At 36.1% G+C, this 18,042-nt stretch overlaps 2 protein-coding genes across 2 annotated transcripts; one reads left to right on the top strand and one right to left on the bottom strand.

The window, feature by feature from the left end:
• Positions 1-218: 218 nt before the first annotated feature.
• LOC100500425 (pantoate--beta-alanine ligase-like protein) lies at positions 219-6,075 on the top strand. The gene is made up of 4 exons (NM_001250942.3): positions 219-960; positions 4,741-4,854; positions 5,062-5,193; positions 5,436-6,075. The coding sequence occupies exons 1-4, from the start codon at positions 403-405 to the stop codon at positions 5,562-5,564; spliced, it is 933 nt and encodes a 310-aa protein (NP_001237871.2). The 5' UTR covers positions 219-402; the 3' UTR covers positions 5,565-6,075.
• Positions 6,076-8,731: 2,656 nt separating this feature from the next.
• LOC100804314 (putative vesicle-associated membrane protein 726-like) lies at positions 8,732-12,032 on the bottom strand. The gene is given in 5 exon segments (NM_001254505.1): positions 8,732-9,208; positions 10,005-10,067; positions 10,287-10,407; positions 10,490-10,631; positions 11,643-12,032. Coding segments are annotated over 5 exon segments (666 nt in total). The 5' UTR covers positions 11,833-12,032; the 3' UTR covers positions 8,732-9,058.
• Positions 12,033-18,042: the final 6,010 nt, after the last annotated feature.

Here is an 18,042-nt window from a genome sequence, read left to right as displayed (position 1 = left end):
TCCTCAATCTTCACCTGATATGAAGATTTTATAGGTTCAATTTTTACAATTATTGTGAAGATCTTACTACTAATCTGTAAGTATTCATGTATATTTATAATAATTCTTGTATTGTGAGTTGTCAAACTTAATTCACCTAAATTTTTTAATTAAAAAAAAAGTTATAAAAGGAAAAAATTTTAATTGACATTTTTGTGCTTAAGGACAAAAGAACCACTTCCCATTCCATCTTTCTCAGCAGCCTTCCAAATCCAATACACACCAAAACGTACTTCAACCCAAAGAGTCATAATAACTTTGCCTAACACCTACCTCTTCAACCACCGCGTTCGCGCCATCACGTTCGTCCTTTCACTTATTACACTCCTCACGAAACTCCCACTGTTTCCAATATTATTCACAATGGCTCCAGCCCCAAGGGTGATCTCCGACAAGGCCTCGATGCGGAGCTGGTCGCGCTCGATGCGGGCCCAGGGCAAGCTCATTGGGCTGGTCCCCACCATGGGCTTCCTCCACGCGGGCCACCTCTCGCTCGTGGCCCAGGCCCGCCAACTCTCCGACGTCGTCGCCGTCTCCATCTACGTCAACCCGGGCCAATTCGCCCCCACGGAGGACCTCTCCACCTACCCCTCCGACTTCGACGGCGACGTAAAGAAACTCGCGTCCGTTCCCGGCGGCGTCGACGTCGTTTTCCATCCCCGTAACTTGTACGATTACGGGAAGAACGGTGGTGGTGACGTGGCAGAGGCTGGTGGAATGGTGTCGTGCGTTGAGAGTGGGTCCGGGCACGAAAGTTGGGTGAGGGTTGAGAAGCTGGAATTGGGGCTGTGTGGGAAGAGCAGGCCCGTTTTCTTCAGAGGGGTGGCGACTGTGGTGACGAAGTTGTTTAATATTGTGGAGCCAGATGTGGCTGTGTTCGGTAAGAAGGATTATCAGCAGTGGCGGCTTATTCAGAGGATGGTAACCATTTTATTTTTTCAGAGTTTTTGCTTTATTTATATGAAGGGGAATCCTAGTAAGTATATTGTTTTTTTTTTTTTTATGTTATTAGTACGGAGTATCCACTCATTTTGTCGATAATTAATCTCAATCATAAACCTCATAGCCACCTTTAGTGGAATTCTTCCCTCTTAACCACATTCTTTGTATGCACAAGGCTCGAATTCTTGAACTTTAGACCTTGCTTAAGGATCAAGTCCAGTATCATTGGACCAACAACTTGTTGGCTATAAAGCATGGACTCGACACTAGACACGACACAGCTAATGTCTAAAATCTAGGACACATGAACACCACATATACACACAAACATAGAGACTCTAATGAAATGAAATATGAATAACATATAAGAAAATATCTAAATTGATGGTATATTCATTTTTTAAATCAATGTTCTATTTTTTCAACTGCATAAGTTGTGTAAAGGTAACAACTTAAGTGTTCAAGCCAACAAAAATAATTTTAAATTAGACACCTAATAAGAAGTATCAGACAAGTGTCGGGGTGTGTCAATGTTGAAAACGTGTCCAGCACGACGACACGGCAAACAAGAGAGGTGTCCTTGCTTCATAGCTTGTTGGTATATGATGGTTTAAATCATGCAAAATGAACTTTTATTCAATTTTGCTTTTTTCGTAAGTGCAATCCTAGTAATGTACTCTTTCATAAATTTTATCCAATTGCACAGTACTTGTGTTATAGGTGATCCTACCTAGTAGGATAGTGTTTAGTTCTTGTTGCAGCACAATCCTCATGTTGATAGTCCTTTATGCTCTGAAGATACAAACGTTTTACTAAATACCTGAAATCATGTTAGGTAGGTGTGCCTTCATTAAGTTCTAGAGAAAGAAAAAAAAATCCTTGCTAAGGTGAGGGGGTGGTATTTTTTATTTTATTTTTTACTTGATGGGATACTAGTAGCTAAACCGATGTCATATTGTTGGGTTTACTACTGAAAATCCCTCAAGTCTGTCATTGGTTATGATATGATATCAGTGACAAATAGAGATCTGTATAGCACCTAGAATTGAACATGAAAATTGAGAAGAAATAAAGAACAATTTGAGGGCTCTGCTACCTCTTTCCCAACCTTTTCACTCAGTTCTTGCTTCTCTCTTCCAATCCTCCCCCTCACCTTTATCCTAACCTTCTCTACCAATTCATCATTGACTTTCTCTCTCTTTCCATGCGTTGTCTGCATTCTGTTATCACTGGGGCTATTATTTCCACTGACTCTTAAACTTCTGATTCGCTATGGAGAATATTATTCCCACCATCTCCAACAATGCACACATGTTTTTATTCTCTGCAGTCCTTTTACTTCCTAGTTCCTAGTGTACACTTAAGTAATGGGAGGTCAAAACAATATTCTCTACCGTTGGTTTCACCTTGTCCTCAAGGTGAAAATCAGGAAATTGTCCTTGTATGGTAGCTAAGAACTCCAAGGAACTTTAATAGGTTGGTAAATCTTTCCATCAAATTAGCACCTACAGTTCTGTTATCGAATCTTATTCTCAGACTTAGAACTTAAGCTGTTTGTACCCTTAACTCCTAATTTTCTGATAGTAAGGTTGGCTGCGGTAAGCTGGTGAAAGTTTCTGCTATGAACTTTTTTAGCATTGAGACATGAAATACTGGGTGAATGCAGCTGTATCCAGGGAGCTTCAGGCAATAGGCAATCCACCCAATGTTCTAAAAAATCTCAGGCTTTACTTCCCATTCATCTTCTTGCCAAAATATCTGGATCTGTAAGGTTGGATGATAGGGCTGTAGACTCAGAACAAGATCACATGCTGGATTTGGCCCCAAAAAGGCCAAAGATTGGTAGGTTTATGTGAGAAAGCAAAAAGTGGGGCCCAAAGTTCAATGGTTATGTGAAATTGGAGAGTTACTTGTGCATTCTGGAATAGGAAGGGAATATATAGTGGGTAAGTGATAAGAGAATAGTTGTTATGATTATTACTTTTTGGATGTGATCTTGAACCGAGATTTTCCTTCTCTAAGGAGCATACTGCTCTGGACCTTTTCTTCTGGCTTGTAACAGCTCCCTGAATTGATTTTAGTGGTTGATACTATCAGAGCTTTCTAGTTATTCAGCCGTGGTTCCTAACATCGAATCTTTAGATGGACAAATTCCTCAGGTCCCAGGCTGATAACTCGTAGAATTTGGTTTCATGCCTAACTCAATCCCACAAAACTGGCTTGTAAGGTGAGGACTACCCAAATTTTATAAGCTCTATTTAAGCCATATCTCTAGTCGATTTGGGACTAAACCATCACAAGCTGCAATTAAGGCAGCCCCTAAATAGGTCATAATTAAGGTGTCCAAGGGGTGACCGCAATTAAGGCACCTTTCCAACAATAACTAACATCCCTTTTGTTTTTTTCTGCACAAAGCTTCATTTTATTTTGAGGCACACCGAATTGTCGTTCAGCTTATCTAACACCAAATTCCTTTTTGTCTGATTCACTACGGCCACTTATGCAACTCTCCTGAACGCCTAAATGATTTTGGGGTTTCCCTTTCACATAAAGCTTTGGAGGGGTACATCATATTGGAACTGTGGTAATTAGCATTGTACCAACACTCAGCCTGACTCATCAACCATGGACATTGCTTTGGCTTGAACCCTGTGAAACATTGCAGGTATGTTCCCAAACATATATAGACAACTTTTGTTTTACCATTTAATTGGGGATGGTAGGCTGATCTTAGGCTTCAAAGTAGCTATGGACTATTTGGAAAGCTTAGTCCAAAGTTAGCTGATAAAAACTCAATCATTATCAAGTCAGATACTATGGATGCCAAGAATCCATGCAGCCTAGCTATCTTGTTGATAAATATTCAGCAACCCCTTTAGCAGTAAAGGGGTGACTAGGAGTGGGAAAGGGGCATTTTTGGTAAACTACCAGTATAGTATCTACCCTCTGAATTAGGTAAACTCCCGAAAAATTAATCAAAATATCAGTACAAACTTGTAGAGTTATATGGCAGGTAGGGGCTGCAATAGACCCTATGGAGACAAGGCTCAATACTTGTTCCTTTAACATGCATTACAACTGCCACATACTTCTTATCTGCCTGAGCCTCCAGTCATCTTGCAATGTTTGCTTGGTACTAGTGAACGAGCTAGTTGTAGCCAGCCTTTGGGGCTGCATAGCGTGGTGGGATGTTAGGATCCAATTGCAAGGTATAGGGTTAAAGTGTGGGGTTTATAAATTATAAGGCCTAGGGATCTCCAACTATGACGGCTAGCTTTTGTAGTGTGGTTCTCCCAAGATTCTAACACCTCCTTCCCAACCTTACACAATTCCCACTTCTCTCTTCCAACCCCCCCACCCCCCCACCCCCCTCTTTCTCCCCGACCTTTACAAATTTATCTTTGACCTTCCCTCTCTTCAGGCCACACAGGCATTTGGCATTCCATTATCATGGGAAATTATTTCCATTAGCTCCAATTCTGGGATCACAGGGAATCTTATTCCCACTGGTTCTGGCGTTCTTCGATCATAGAATGTAGTATTTAGGTATCGATACTCCTTATTTTTCTTCTTAGTTTACACTAGGGTAATGAGATATAACATTACTGTTAATTTCATACCTAGATCTCTAGGCACAATGTCACTAATGAAAAATCAATGAAGTTATCATTGTCTACTAGTACCAGATCTGTTTGATGCTATGCTTATTACTGTTGTTAGATGTTGGTCCATGTAGACTGACTGATTGATTCTTTGTAGGTTCGAGATCTTGATTTTTCCATAAAAGTGATAGGTGCTGAAATAACACGTGATAATGATGGCCTGGCAATGAGTTCACGTAATGTGCACCTTTCACCTGAAGAGAGGGAAAAGGTATTTTATTCAAATATTGTTTAATTAATTAAAAGCCAGCAATGATATTTAATTTTGAAGCATTTGTGAATGATAATGTAAAATTTATGTTACAAAGTTTTTCTTATGTTATCCTCTCCCCTTTCAGCTGTACTAAGCCTTCATAAATTGTTATATTACTTTGCCTTCTACAGCTAGGTAACACTAATATCTTTCAATCGTTTTCAGGCACTATCAATAAATAAATCATTGTTAAGAGCTAAATCAGCAGCAGGAGATGGTCAGGTGCATTGTGAGAAGTTGACAAATTTGGTCATCCAAAGTGTTACTGATGCTGGTGGAAGGATCGATTATGCTGAGGTGAGATGTTAAATATCTTTCTTTTCTGTGTTTGATATGGAGTTTCTTATGAAATCCTCACATTCCTTTGTAAGCACACATCTAATGAATTAATGCCAGTGTTACTTCGGCAGTGATGTATGCCTTAACAAAATATATTTGGACCTAATAGATCCTTCAGTGAAGCCAAAGCAATACAGAACTAGATGTTATGAATAATAAAAAGGTATTGTTTGATGCAAACAAGATACTTTTTCCTGCAGATTGTTGATCAAAATAATTTGGAGAAAGTGGAACAGATCAAGAGTCCTGTCGTCTTCTGTGTTGCTGCATGGTTTGGCAAAGTCAGGCTTATAGACAACATGGAAATCAACTTGTCAATGAATGTTTGATCTAACCTTCTGTCATCTCAAACATGGGCCACATGCTTAATTAATAGTTCGGGCCACGTGCTTAACAATTCTAACAGTTCATGGTTATAGTCATGACAATTTTTTTTTCTGCCAGCCATACATGATTACTTGTAGATGCATTTTACCGCATCATAAAATTCTATGAGAGCTGCTACCAGTGGCATTGCTATTTGCTAGGAATAAGTGAACCGGTTTGTTTCCTTTTTAATCAAGAATTTATGGATGCATTATTTATACAAGAGTTCAACTATTTGCTGAATAACACCTCCATGAATGTGCAAGGGGAGGACTGAAGTTTACTGATTGCAAAACATGGGATTGAAGGTTCTACTATTTTAGGCTTGTAATTTATATTAACTTGTTAACTGCCAGCACAAATTGAAGCTAGGTAGGAATACTATTGGAATGCACAATCTGATTACTATCTTTATGGATCAATTTTGTAAACTTTTGAAAGAGTATAATAAGCTCGAGGGTCTTTCTGGTTGAATTTTTTTTTTCCAGTTCTATTTCAGGCCAATAAATATTGTTAGGAAGCACTTAAATCTGTGCTTTTTTGTACAAGTGTATAATTGTCCCAAGAGTGGGGTACATGGGAAGAAAATCATGAATAAAATGGATCAGGGTATAATCCCCACTATGCTGGTCAATGTATAGAGTAGCTTTTCCATGGCTTGACGAGTGTATAACTGAAAAGATGAGGTGCAATGCTGCATATACCCACTTTGGTTGACCACCACTAACATTTTCTCACATCTGTTAAGTTGTCATTGTCTATGACCATGATATTTTTTAACTACTTAGGCTACATTTGTCAAAAGAAGATGCATTTGGATACGTAGAAAAGAGTCACTAGAAGAATGTGGGGCAGCTCAAAGAAAGTGGTGCAGCCACTAACAACCTTGCTAGCATCATTATTGAAGTTGCCTGCCAAAGTGTGCAGATTCTTCCCAAAAGACATTGGTTGGTTATTCGGGATAGGTAATATCAATTCTAAGATAGTTCATGGTCATTTAAAGAGGAATTGAAGCTTCAGTCAAGTTGAATGTTTTGAAGGGTCAATCTCCATACACATTGTGGGATATCTCAATAATCATTAGTCATGGAATAACGCCAAATGACCCCTCATTTGACGTGGATTTGGAAAATAACATGTCCATCATTAGGTCACGTTTCGTATTTTATATTTAGAATGATGGAATAACCTAATATAAAATTACAGAAGTTTAATTTATGAATTTAATTTAAATTCACTAATAATAATAATTTTTATAGTTATTTATTATACATTATTATGTATCATAAGGTTATTTTTTTAATAATTATTTGAAAAGTATATCTAAGATAAATTTTAATTAGTTGACAATTTAAAAACATTTATATTTACAATTATATATTTTCAGTGTAAAATATTTAAATTTATAGACATGCATTATGGATGTAATTTCAAAATTTATTTTTTATAACTTTTAAGATAATTATTATTAAAATCAACTAACTATGCATGGATGTAAATGGATGTAATTGTATAAGACTTTGATAGTGTGTATATTATTTGTCCAAAAACATTTAACATGCATTTAATAAGATTCAACGATTTTACTACATTTTTATTAAGATAAATTTACAATTAAGATTTGACCACTTTACAATAATGTGATGATAAGGTAAATTTTGTTGAATATCCACAAAAATATTTTATACCGACATTGTGTTGTTTTCTCAAATATTATATCACATGAACTTATTCATCGAACTTTGTTTATATATTAAATAAAAGGTTTAATTTAAGTTCAGTTTAAAAATATTATATTATCATTTACCATACATAAAAAGCTACACTCTCCATATTCTTAATTAAAATTTTAAGCCAATCACTATCTTCATTGGACATCAAGAAATGAGGATAGACTTTATTATGGAAATTTTCACGACCATCTTAATTTTTTTTACATAAATAACTTAATTAGTTTTTGAGCTGTACATTTCTAATAATTTAGTCTCTATATTTATGGAATGATCAATTAGTCCAACCGATAAACATATTAACAATTTAATCTTTAAAGTATAACACGACATAGTATTTTTGGAATTATATTATTTACTGACAAATTAGTCTACCACATAACATGCCTTATAATAAACATTGGACTATTTTATCACAATATTTATATATTTATGTACTAAATTGATAATTTTAAAAATATAGGAAGTAAATTATGAACAGAGAATGCATAATTTAAGCATTTAATAGGCTATTTATTCCCTTTATTTATTCTTCTTTCCCCCTCTTGCTCCAATTCTCGTTCATCTTTTGACGTTGGCATCAGTTTCCCACCATGCTCTAGCTTTCGGCGTCTGATGATCTCCCAAGAGGTCATGTCGATTCCCAAGCTTGCGTTTGCTATTCCAAGAATCGCAACTCGATGACAATAACATCATTGTCAAAACTTTGCCAGTCAAGATAAAATTAACAAGAATGTTCATGGCAACCAATCACTATACATCCAACACTTTCCCGCTATCGTATTCTTATTCGTATACATCCATTTTATGAACCACTTTCCATTGTTCCATCAAATTCGTGTTTTCCAACTTACTTTTCGTTCAAATCAATCTTTTTTTCCTTAGACTTTTCAAGTCTATTATTATTTATTAAATCTAACCCCCTTACGCCTGCCTACCAATTCAAATCATTTTTTTTATTACTTTGACTTTTAATTTAAACTTTAAAGTCTGATGTTATTAAATCAAATCCCCTTACGCCTGTCTACCAGTTAGAAAGAATTGAACAAACTCTGAAAAGCCAAACCAATTTGCGTGTATGGATTTCATGGCCTTTTAAGCATGTACTTTGGCTAATACAGCGAGCATATTATGAACACACGTTTCACTGTGTTAAGGTATAACTCATTTGCAATGCAAATAGGCGTTCACAATTCCAAAGCATGAAAACTAAGAACTAGGATTTTGTATCATTCATGTTAATTTGAGCAAACACAATTAATTTGAGCAGACCAAATGAATGAATTAATAATTTTAGAGTTAAAACATAAACCACTAGCGTTTAGAAGCAAGGCCTCAGCGAAGATGGATAAATGTTCAAATGCAAGGATTATCGCAAGTCATATAAAAAAATATGGTAATAAAAAGCTCAACTACGTAATGGTTGATTTCTTAATATGTAAGCATAATTAAAAAACATAATCCTCACACCAAATGCTGAAACTCCCACCTAAACTATAGAGAATGACAGATTAGCATTATGCTATGGAGACAAGATGATAAAGGCTAAATAATTCACACTATACAAGCAATGCCATATAATATTCATCATCGGAGAAGTCGGAAGAATGTAAATCCCAAAAAGTCAAAAGCACTATGTTGACAGTAGAGGCAATGGCAATCTGCTAGCAACAATCTTATCAAGTGAGGAGACAAATACCACAGTTGAAGCCAGGATGTGGGAAGACTCATTTACCACAGTTGAAGCCACCACAAACGGAAAGAACAATAATGAGAATCAAGGCAATTATGATACCCAGAACAATTAGCTTTATCTTCATGTTTTGGAACCACATCTTTCTCCTAATCTTGGTTCCCTGCTGCCTGAAATCTTGAGCCTGCACAATCAATCTAATTGATGAGGCACAGAAAAGATAAGCAATGATGTTTAAAAGACATAAAAATGGTACAAGAAACTAATAAGATTCAATTGCTCTAACAAGATGGTCACTGCAAGCATTATATTAATCAAATTCAATGGTTGAAGGGAAAAAAAACAAGAATACCACACAACTTAAGTACACAAGTTACATCTCACAATACTCACCAATACTTCAATAGTGTAATAGAAGGCTTGCCTAACTGATGACATCTATTTAAAAACATACACACATCCAAGGGCACTTTAGTAAATTGGTTTTATCATAGTGACCAAATTCTCTGAACAATCTCACATAACATGTACAAAAATCACCTTTAAAAAATCTAATAATGCAAAAAGGTGACAAACCCCACATAACATACAGAGTATTAGATATATTGTTCACTTGTATGTTATAAGAACCTTGTCTTCTAATCACTAATATTTGGGTTGCTTGTTGCATCTGTCCAAGACCATATCTACTAGACCATTTTTTTTACGCAACTAGACTATTATTTTTAAAGTTTCCTTAACTTGGTAAATATAGACAGAAAATTAGCATCCATGTTTCAGTTTGTAGATGCCTGTGTCTAATGTATAAGTACTTCTATACAATTGATAACTAAATACACCAATAAGAAAAAGAGGGTTAAAGAGCGACTCATGCACAGTGATCGGTGCACAAGGCTCCCACTTCCATTTCTAATAATCTATACTTTGCATTTACAGAATCATTAAAAGATCTTAACATGCAATAGTAGCAAACAATGGACCTGAGAGCGAAGGTTCTCTGTTTTATCCACCAAAAGCTCAATTTTCTCCCCACGGTCAAGAACCTGCCAAATAGGATATAAATGTCACAGCAACATATCAGTCAAAAACTTACCAGATTATGCAAGTTTAAATTCAAACCTCTCCATATATGCCTACCCAAAAAATAAACACTAATGGGAAATTTTAGCCTCAGAAAACACTTTCAACCCACCCACAGCAAAAAGGATAAATATCTGCGTAGTGTCCTGGCAAGAGGGGAGACAAGATGATAATTGCTTTACCTTCTCAATATTTTCCATCATAACTCCTTTGACTTCTGAAACCTGAGCTTTCACTTTAGCAAGCTTGCTAATTTCCTCTGGGTGATCAACACAGTACTGCATCTCCTCCTTCAACTTAGGTCTATGGAACAAAACAAATATTTCACAATAATTGATGTCATTATAGCAAATTAGCAATAGAAATTTGCAGCACATATACGTACCCAAACTCTCTGTTGAGGCTATGAGCAGCCGCTGTTGCAGCTTTTCCTCCAGCATACTTCTTGGTAAAATCCTCCTTGATTCGTTCGAGGAAAGCAATTGGAATCTGCCGTCCAGCAGACTCAACAGCAACCACACAGTAAGCTACAATATTCAGCAGGCACTTAGTTAGTTCTAACTAACAGTAATTATTACTTCAGTCAATAAAACAAAACAAAGCATCACCAACAGAAAGCACCAAATTCCGAAAACACAGTCATGCTACTAGCAATAAAGCCACAATTAGTCATTTATAATTCCATATAGTCCATCTCCAGAACAACCAAATGATTTATATTCAAAACCCTTGCAACATTATTGAATTATCCTCAATCATCCTCAAGGTTTTAAAGAAAAACAGTCTACAACCACAATTTCGGCTTAAAAATCAAGGTTTTAGGACTCTCCACAACTGCAATTGTGGCCGCATTTGTCCAAAATTTCCCACAATATAAAGGATCACAATGACACTGCGACCACGACCACAACCACAATTTAAACCTTGATCATCCTCTTCAACAGCTATTAAATAAAGAAAAATTTCCCTCAATACCCCGTTCTATCCACGAATAACGTTACAAAATTCCAAACGTTGCCGTGTCATAAGCTAGTAAGTAACAGAACAACTGAATCAGAAACAACAATAGAAACTAAATATGCGTAAAACCACAACAACGTAAACGATCCAATTCTCAGTTACACAAATTTACTTTCACCGCTTCCTTTTCCATCTTCCTTTATCTCTTTTTTCACATTCTAACAACGAAACCAATTGAAGATTCCACCAACAAAAATCGATCGCGAGAGTTGACCTAATCAAATCAACCAACGCACGCCGAACACCGAACGCTATATCTTATTTTTTTTCATTTCCGTACTATTTCCTGCACGCAGATCAAGTCGTAGCGAACACCGCACATCCAGAGTTGATGAAGATCGGACGAATCGTATTTTAAAAACGCATCCAAAATCCGTCCGATCTTCATCCAACGGTGCAGGTCCACCACTGCGTGAACGCGAAAACGCACCGAATCCAGTTCCAACAATAGACACAGCAAAATCAAAATAACGGATGCAGATCAGCGAAACGAGAGAACAGAGAGAGAGAATAGTTACTGAATCCGTTATCAACGAGGTAGTTGAAGGTGTGGCCATCGCAGTTGTAAGTGAACTTGTTGTTGGAGGAAGGGAGTTTCTGGAGGCACTGCGCCGCCACGCTGGTGAAGTTTCCGGTGAACTCGGTGTACTCCGCTAGGATCACGGTGCCGCGAGCGACGAAGCTGTAGATCAACGATTGCTGTCCCATCGCCGCCGGAACTACAACCGCCGCAGAACTAACAACACCGCGAGATTCAGAAAAGAAGGCGACGCTGTCTCCGGTTGAGGAGAGAGAAAGAAACGACCGTACGGTTCTAGAGAGAGAAAGGGCGGAAGAAGAAGAACGAGGAGGCTTCGTTATTCCGCTGTACTAAGCGAGCGTTGAAGAGAGAGAAGAAGAAGAAAAAAGGGTATTTTATTTTGTTGTCTTGAAGAAAGCGTGAAATGGAAGTAAAGAGGGTGTAGTTTGTTGAACTGCCCTCGGGTTTATTTTTAATTACATAAATGCCACGCCGTGCCGTCGCGTTTCGTGCTTATCAAATTTTGCTGTGGCATTTTCAAATCAACAAGGAGGGTTTTGGAAGAAAAGTTGTCATTCTAGAACCCATTTAGATTTAGATTTACATGTGGATTTTGTAGGGTATCGCGGGTTTTAGATTATTTTAGTTTTATAAAATTAATTAATTTAAAAAAATATTTTTCAATAAGGTGATTTGTGGTTAAATTTTTTTATCTTAAAATAAATCTCAAATACAATTTAATAATTTTATAAGCTAAATTATAATTTCATGCTTCTTCTAATATTATAAAGCCATCTTGGTCTTTTTGAATTTTTTTTCATAATTTTTTACAAACTTTTTTCTCACAATTTTGATCTCCTTATCTTAAGACATATATAATTTTGATCTAATATTCAATTTTGTATATATATTTTTATTTTTAATTTTAATTAATTAAATTATTTTTTAATTATACTTTGAACAAATATATTAGGTTTAGGGTTCAATTATACCAAAATGAAAGAAAAAATATATGTAAAATTGATGATTTTTTAAAATATGAGACCAAAATTACAAGAAAAAATAGAACCACCAAAATCACATATCAAGAAGAGGAAACAAAATTACTATTTTGACTATAAAATTATTAACCAGCTCTTGGATTGCATTTTATATTAAATGTGTTTTTTTTATGGGTTTTTAAGTGTGCTTTTAATTACCAACAAAGGTTGTTTCAGTTGGTATATCTCACAATAACGTGAGTTTGATTTTCGTTATCAATGTAAGAACTTTGTTGATAAGTAACTTTAAGTATTTCTATAAGGGTTCATTGAATCTTAATGTATGCCCAGATGAGCTCTCGAGACCCAACTCATCTAAAATTTTTGTTAAAAAAAATATTTTTGATTAAACATGTTTTTAAAATAAGCATAACATTTCCATAAAAAAATAAGCATAATTTTAATTTTTATTTTTGCAAATCATAATTTAACCTTAAAATAATTGAATAATATCATTCAATGTCATACTAAATAAGCGTGTAATTTGGAACACTTAAAAGAAAAACCAATCGACAAGGAACTTGAAGGTTTCACCTTCTCGACCTCGGCACACACCACCCCCTTCTGTTGACCCATCATAATTTAACCTTAAAATAATTGAATAACATCATTTAATGTCATACTAAATAAGTGTGTAATTTGGAACACTTAAACAAAAAACCAACTGACATGGAACCTAAAAGGTTTCACCTTCTCAATCCTGTGAAAGCAATGCCTTCCAAAATTATTTTGATGATGCCAAAGAATCAAGAGTTAAGCCAATTCCAAAGATTCAAGAATCAAATTTCAAGAATCAAGATTCAAGAATCAAGTTTCAAGAATCAAGAATAATCAAGATCAAGATTCAAGAATCAAGAAAAGACTCAATCAAGATAAGTACTAAATTTTTTTTTCAAAATATTGAGTAGCACAAGAAGTTTTCACAAAATCATTACCAAAGAGTTTTACTCTCTGGTAATCGATTACCATAAGGTAGTAATCGATTACCAATAGCCAACATTGTTTTCAAAACTGATTTACAAAGTTGTAATCGATTACCATAATCATGTAATCCATTACCAATGTTTTAAAACGTTAGATTTCAAATTTCAAGAGTCACAACTAGTGATAAAACATTTTTAAATCATTTTAAACTTGTGTAATCGATTACACAATACTTGTAATCGATTATCAGAGTTTCTAAACGTTTTGATTTTCAAAATTTAAATATGAAGAGTCACATCTATTGATGTGTAATGGATTACACCTTGATGGTAATCGATTACCAGTAACTGATTTCGAAAAATAAATTTTCAAAAGTCACAATTCTTAAAGTGACTTGTTTCTGAAGATTTTTTCAAAAGTCACAATTTTTTAAGTGACTAGTTTTCAAAAGAGTCACAATTTTTAAAGGGTGACTAGTTTTAAAGAAATCACCAAGAGTCACAAACTTTAGCTTGAGTCATCAAGTGATTATAAATATGTGACCATGACATGAATTTCATAACATCTTTCAACACTTTCTACAGAACTTTCTAACTCATTTCTCAACATCTTTTCAACAAGTTTTTTTTTTTATATATATAGAAATTGTTGATTCATTTCTCTTCATCTTTCTAAAAGTTTTTGTTCAACACTTTCTCTTCCAAGAAAAGTTCATTGTTCAAAAACTTGTGCTATTCATCTTTTTCTTTCACTTCTCCCTTTGCCAAAAGAATAGAAGGACTAACCTTCTGAATTCTTTTGTGTCTCCCTTCTCTCTTTCCAAGAGAATTCAAAGGACTAATCGCCTGAGAATTCTTTTGATTCTTCCCTTCCCCTCAAACAAAAGATCTCAAAGAACTAACCGCCTGAGATATCTTTGTTCCAACACATTGGAGGGTACATCCTTTGTGGTACAAGTAGAGGATACATCTACTTGAGGGTTGTTATACTGAGAACAAAAGATGGTACATCTCTTGTGGATCAGTTCAAGTGGAGGGTACATCCACTTGGTTATTCAAAGAGAACAAGGGAGGGTACATCCCTTGTGGATCTTTGGCTTGTATAGGATTTTACAAGGTTGAAAGAAATCTCAAGAACCGGTTGGTTGCTTGGGGACTGGACGTAGGCACGGATTGTGGCCGAACCAGTATAAATCTTGTGTTTGTCTTCTTCTTCCCTACACTCTTTAATTTCCGTTGTGTACTTTTAATTATCGCTTTTACTTTTGGTTAAGTTTCTGTTCTGTTCTTTACTTTCTTAACTTTGTAGTAAAAGCCTAATTGAATCTAGTAATATTAAGAAGGATAATTTTTTAATTAGTCAAGACATATTAATAATTAATTCAACCCCCCTTCTTAATTATTTCGAGGCCACTTGATCCAACAAACCCCAATGCACACCACCACCCTTCCTGTTGACCCACTGAACACCGCCAAAGCTAAAGGCATCTCCTTTATAGATAAGGTAATGGGTAGACACCCTATAGCCCCAAGAGAAACGAAAGACCCGTTTGCCTGCAACTTGATGAGAGTGGAATTTGAAGTGGAAAACCCCTTGCTCCCTAAAATTTCAATTGATGATAATTATTTTTGTTCTATGTGAGCCCTAGGTTGAAGCCCTTATTATCAAGCTCTTAGGTAAGAACATTGGTTACCCTTGCTTACTAAGCTGAAAACCCTCTGGAAATTGAAACAAGGGTTTGATCTTAGAGATGTTGGACATGGCTATTTCATGGTAAAATTTGTCTCTCTGGAAGACAAATGGACAATCATGAGTGGATGATGTATGATCACTACTTGATCATGAAAACTTGGACTCCTGAGTTCATGGTGGAATCAGACACGATTGACAGTACTCTTGCTTAGATTTGTTCCCCCAGTCTAAATATGGTATACTATGATAAGAACTTTCTGTTAAGGTTGACATAAGTTATGTGAAAACCTATTAAAGTAGACCCCAATACTTTTCAAGCTGATCGTGGAGAATTTGTTCGTGTATGTGTTGAGTTGGACTTGAGCAAGCCAGTTGTTGGAAAGGTCAATGATCATTGGTACCATATAAAGTATAAGAGTCTTCACCTCGTATGTACCCTGTGTGGACATTATGGTCATAGGTGCAGGGATTATCCCTCAAAAAAGGAGGAAGAGGTAGAAAATACAATCCCTGGCAAGATTGATTCAGAGGTAAGCTCTAATGTTACAAAGGAGGGGACCCAAATGACTAATTTTAACCAGCAAAGGGATGGCCTAAAGGACGATCTCCACCTTATGGAGATTGGTTGGTGGTCTAGCACAAAAAGAAACAAACAAAGAAGCCTAATGTCTTGTAGGGGTAAGAAAACAACTCAAAGTAATATATCAAAGGGAGGTATGTCTCACCAAACCCCTTTAAAAGGTTCCCCTACTCCATTTTATAATAAAGGTGGTCCAAGCTTTAATAATTATGCCCAAAATCTTGAAAGGAAGAGAGAAAGAAAGAAAACTCACAAGATTGTGGGTCCTATAAATAATACGAAAGTTGACAAACCATTGGGAGGAAAAACTTAACTCAATCTATTGGTCAGAAGGATAAAGCTCCTCTATCCAACAAAGTTGTGGATACTTTTCCTTATAAGAACGTGACACCTTCTCACAAGGGTCAATTGAATATTTAAAATTTACCTTCCTCGACTAATGCCAAAGATATGGGACCCCCTCTCCAATCTATGTCCAATGACTTTGCAACTTATGCTTCCTCCAAAATGATGGAAATCTCATCGGACCATGAATATCTAATTTGTCTGATGGAAATCTCATCTGACCATAAAAGCAACTTATGCTTTCTCTCTTTTTTTCTCTCTCTAATTTGTCTTATGGATTTTAAAAAAATTTCTATGTTGTCGTGGAATATCTATAAGACTGAATAAAGATGTTCATAGAATTACCAATAATATGGTGTGCAGATATAAGCCATAGATTATATCTCTTTATGAAACTAATTGCAGTTTTGGAAAAGCTAGTGATTTTTGGTGTAAGCTTGGGTATGATTGTTTCTTTCTTGAAGAAGTTGAAGGCCACATGGGGGGCATATGGGTTTTAGCCAAGAAGCAAAGGAATTTAACTCTCTCTCTAGTGGAATCCAATAATCGGGCTATTACTTTTCAGATCTCTTTGGGTGGCTTTAATTGGCTTTGCTCGACTGTCTATGCTAGACCCAACCTAGCTGCTAGCTATAAACTTTGGGAGTACCTTATGAGGTTCAAAGCTTCTATTTCTATCCCTTGGCTTATGATAGGAGACTTCAATGAAGTTGCTTTTATTTTAGAAATCAGAGGTGTCTATTTTAACAAACAAAGAGCTCATACTTTTTTTAATTTCACTCAAACTTGTGCTATTCATGATATTGAAGCCGAGGGTAATAAATACACCTAGTATAGAAAAGGAAAATGAAGCCATCAACATGGCTAAAAAGCTTGATAGAGTGATGGCATATCAACCTTGGGGAAACATGTTTCCAAGAATGTACGCTATAAACCTCACTCGTGCATACTCAAACCATTGTCTAATCCTTCTTCATCTCACTGAGCATTCCTGATGGAAGCTTGCTTGTGGGGCTTCTATAGAGGCTGGATCTTTGAGCTTCAATGGGGTCCTTTAATGGTGATTTTCCACCATGGAGATGCAGCGGAAGACAAAAGAAAAGAGGTGAGAGGAGGCGCCATCCATTAAGGAATAAGCCATGGAAGAAAGAGCTTCACCACCAAGATGAGCCTTGGATAAGAAGCTTGGAGAGGATGCTTCAATGGAGGAAAAGAAAGAGGGAGAGAAAGAGAGAGGGGGGAGCACGAAATTGAAGGAAGAAAAAGGGAGAGAAGTTGAACTTTGAAGTGTATCTCATAAGACTTTCATTCATCAAAGTTACAACAAGTGTTACACATGCTTCTATTTATAGACTAGGTAGCTTCCTTGAGAAGCTTTCTTAAGAAAACTTCCTTGAGAAGCTTTCTTAAGAAAACTTCCTTGAGAAGCTTCTTTGAGAAAACTTCCTTGAGAAGCTAGAGCTTAGCTACACACACTCCTCTCATAACTAAGCTCACCTCCTTGAGAAGCTTCCTTAAGAAGATTCCTAAAGAAGCTAGAGCTTAGCTACACACACCTTTCTAATAGCTAAGCTCACCTCCTTGAGATGAGAAGCTAGAGCTTAACTACACACCCCTATAATAGCTAAGCTCACCCCCATGACAAAAATACATGAAAATACAAAAAATTCCCTAATACAAAGACTACTCAAAATGCCTCGAAATACAAGGCTAAAGACCTATACAACTAGAATGGCAAAAAATACAAGGTCCAAACGAAGGAAAAACCTATTTTAATATTTGGTACCGGGCCCGGCGACAATGTTCGTATCCCACCG

The sequence above is a fragment of the Glycine max genome, chromosome 18, assembly GCF_000004515.6.
Source record: "Glycine max cultivar Williams 82 chromosome 18, Glycine_max_v4.0, whole genome shotgun sequence".
NCBI classification, from domain to species: domain Eukaryota; kingdom Viridiplantae; phylum Streptophyta; class Magnoliopsida; order Fabales; family Fabaceae; genus Glycine; species Glycine max.
The sequence above is the reverse complement of the archived record's forward strand: the minus strand, read 5'-3'. Positions and strand labels throughout refer to the sequence as shown.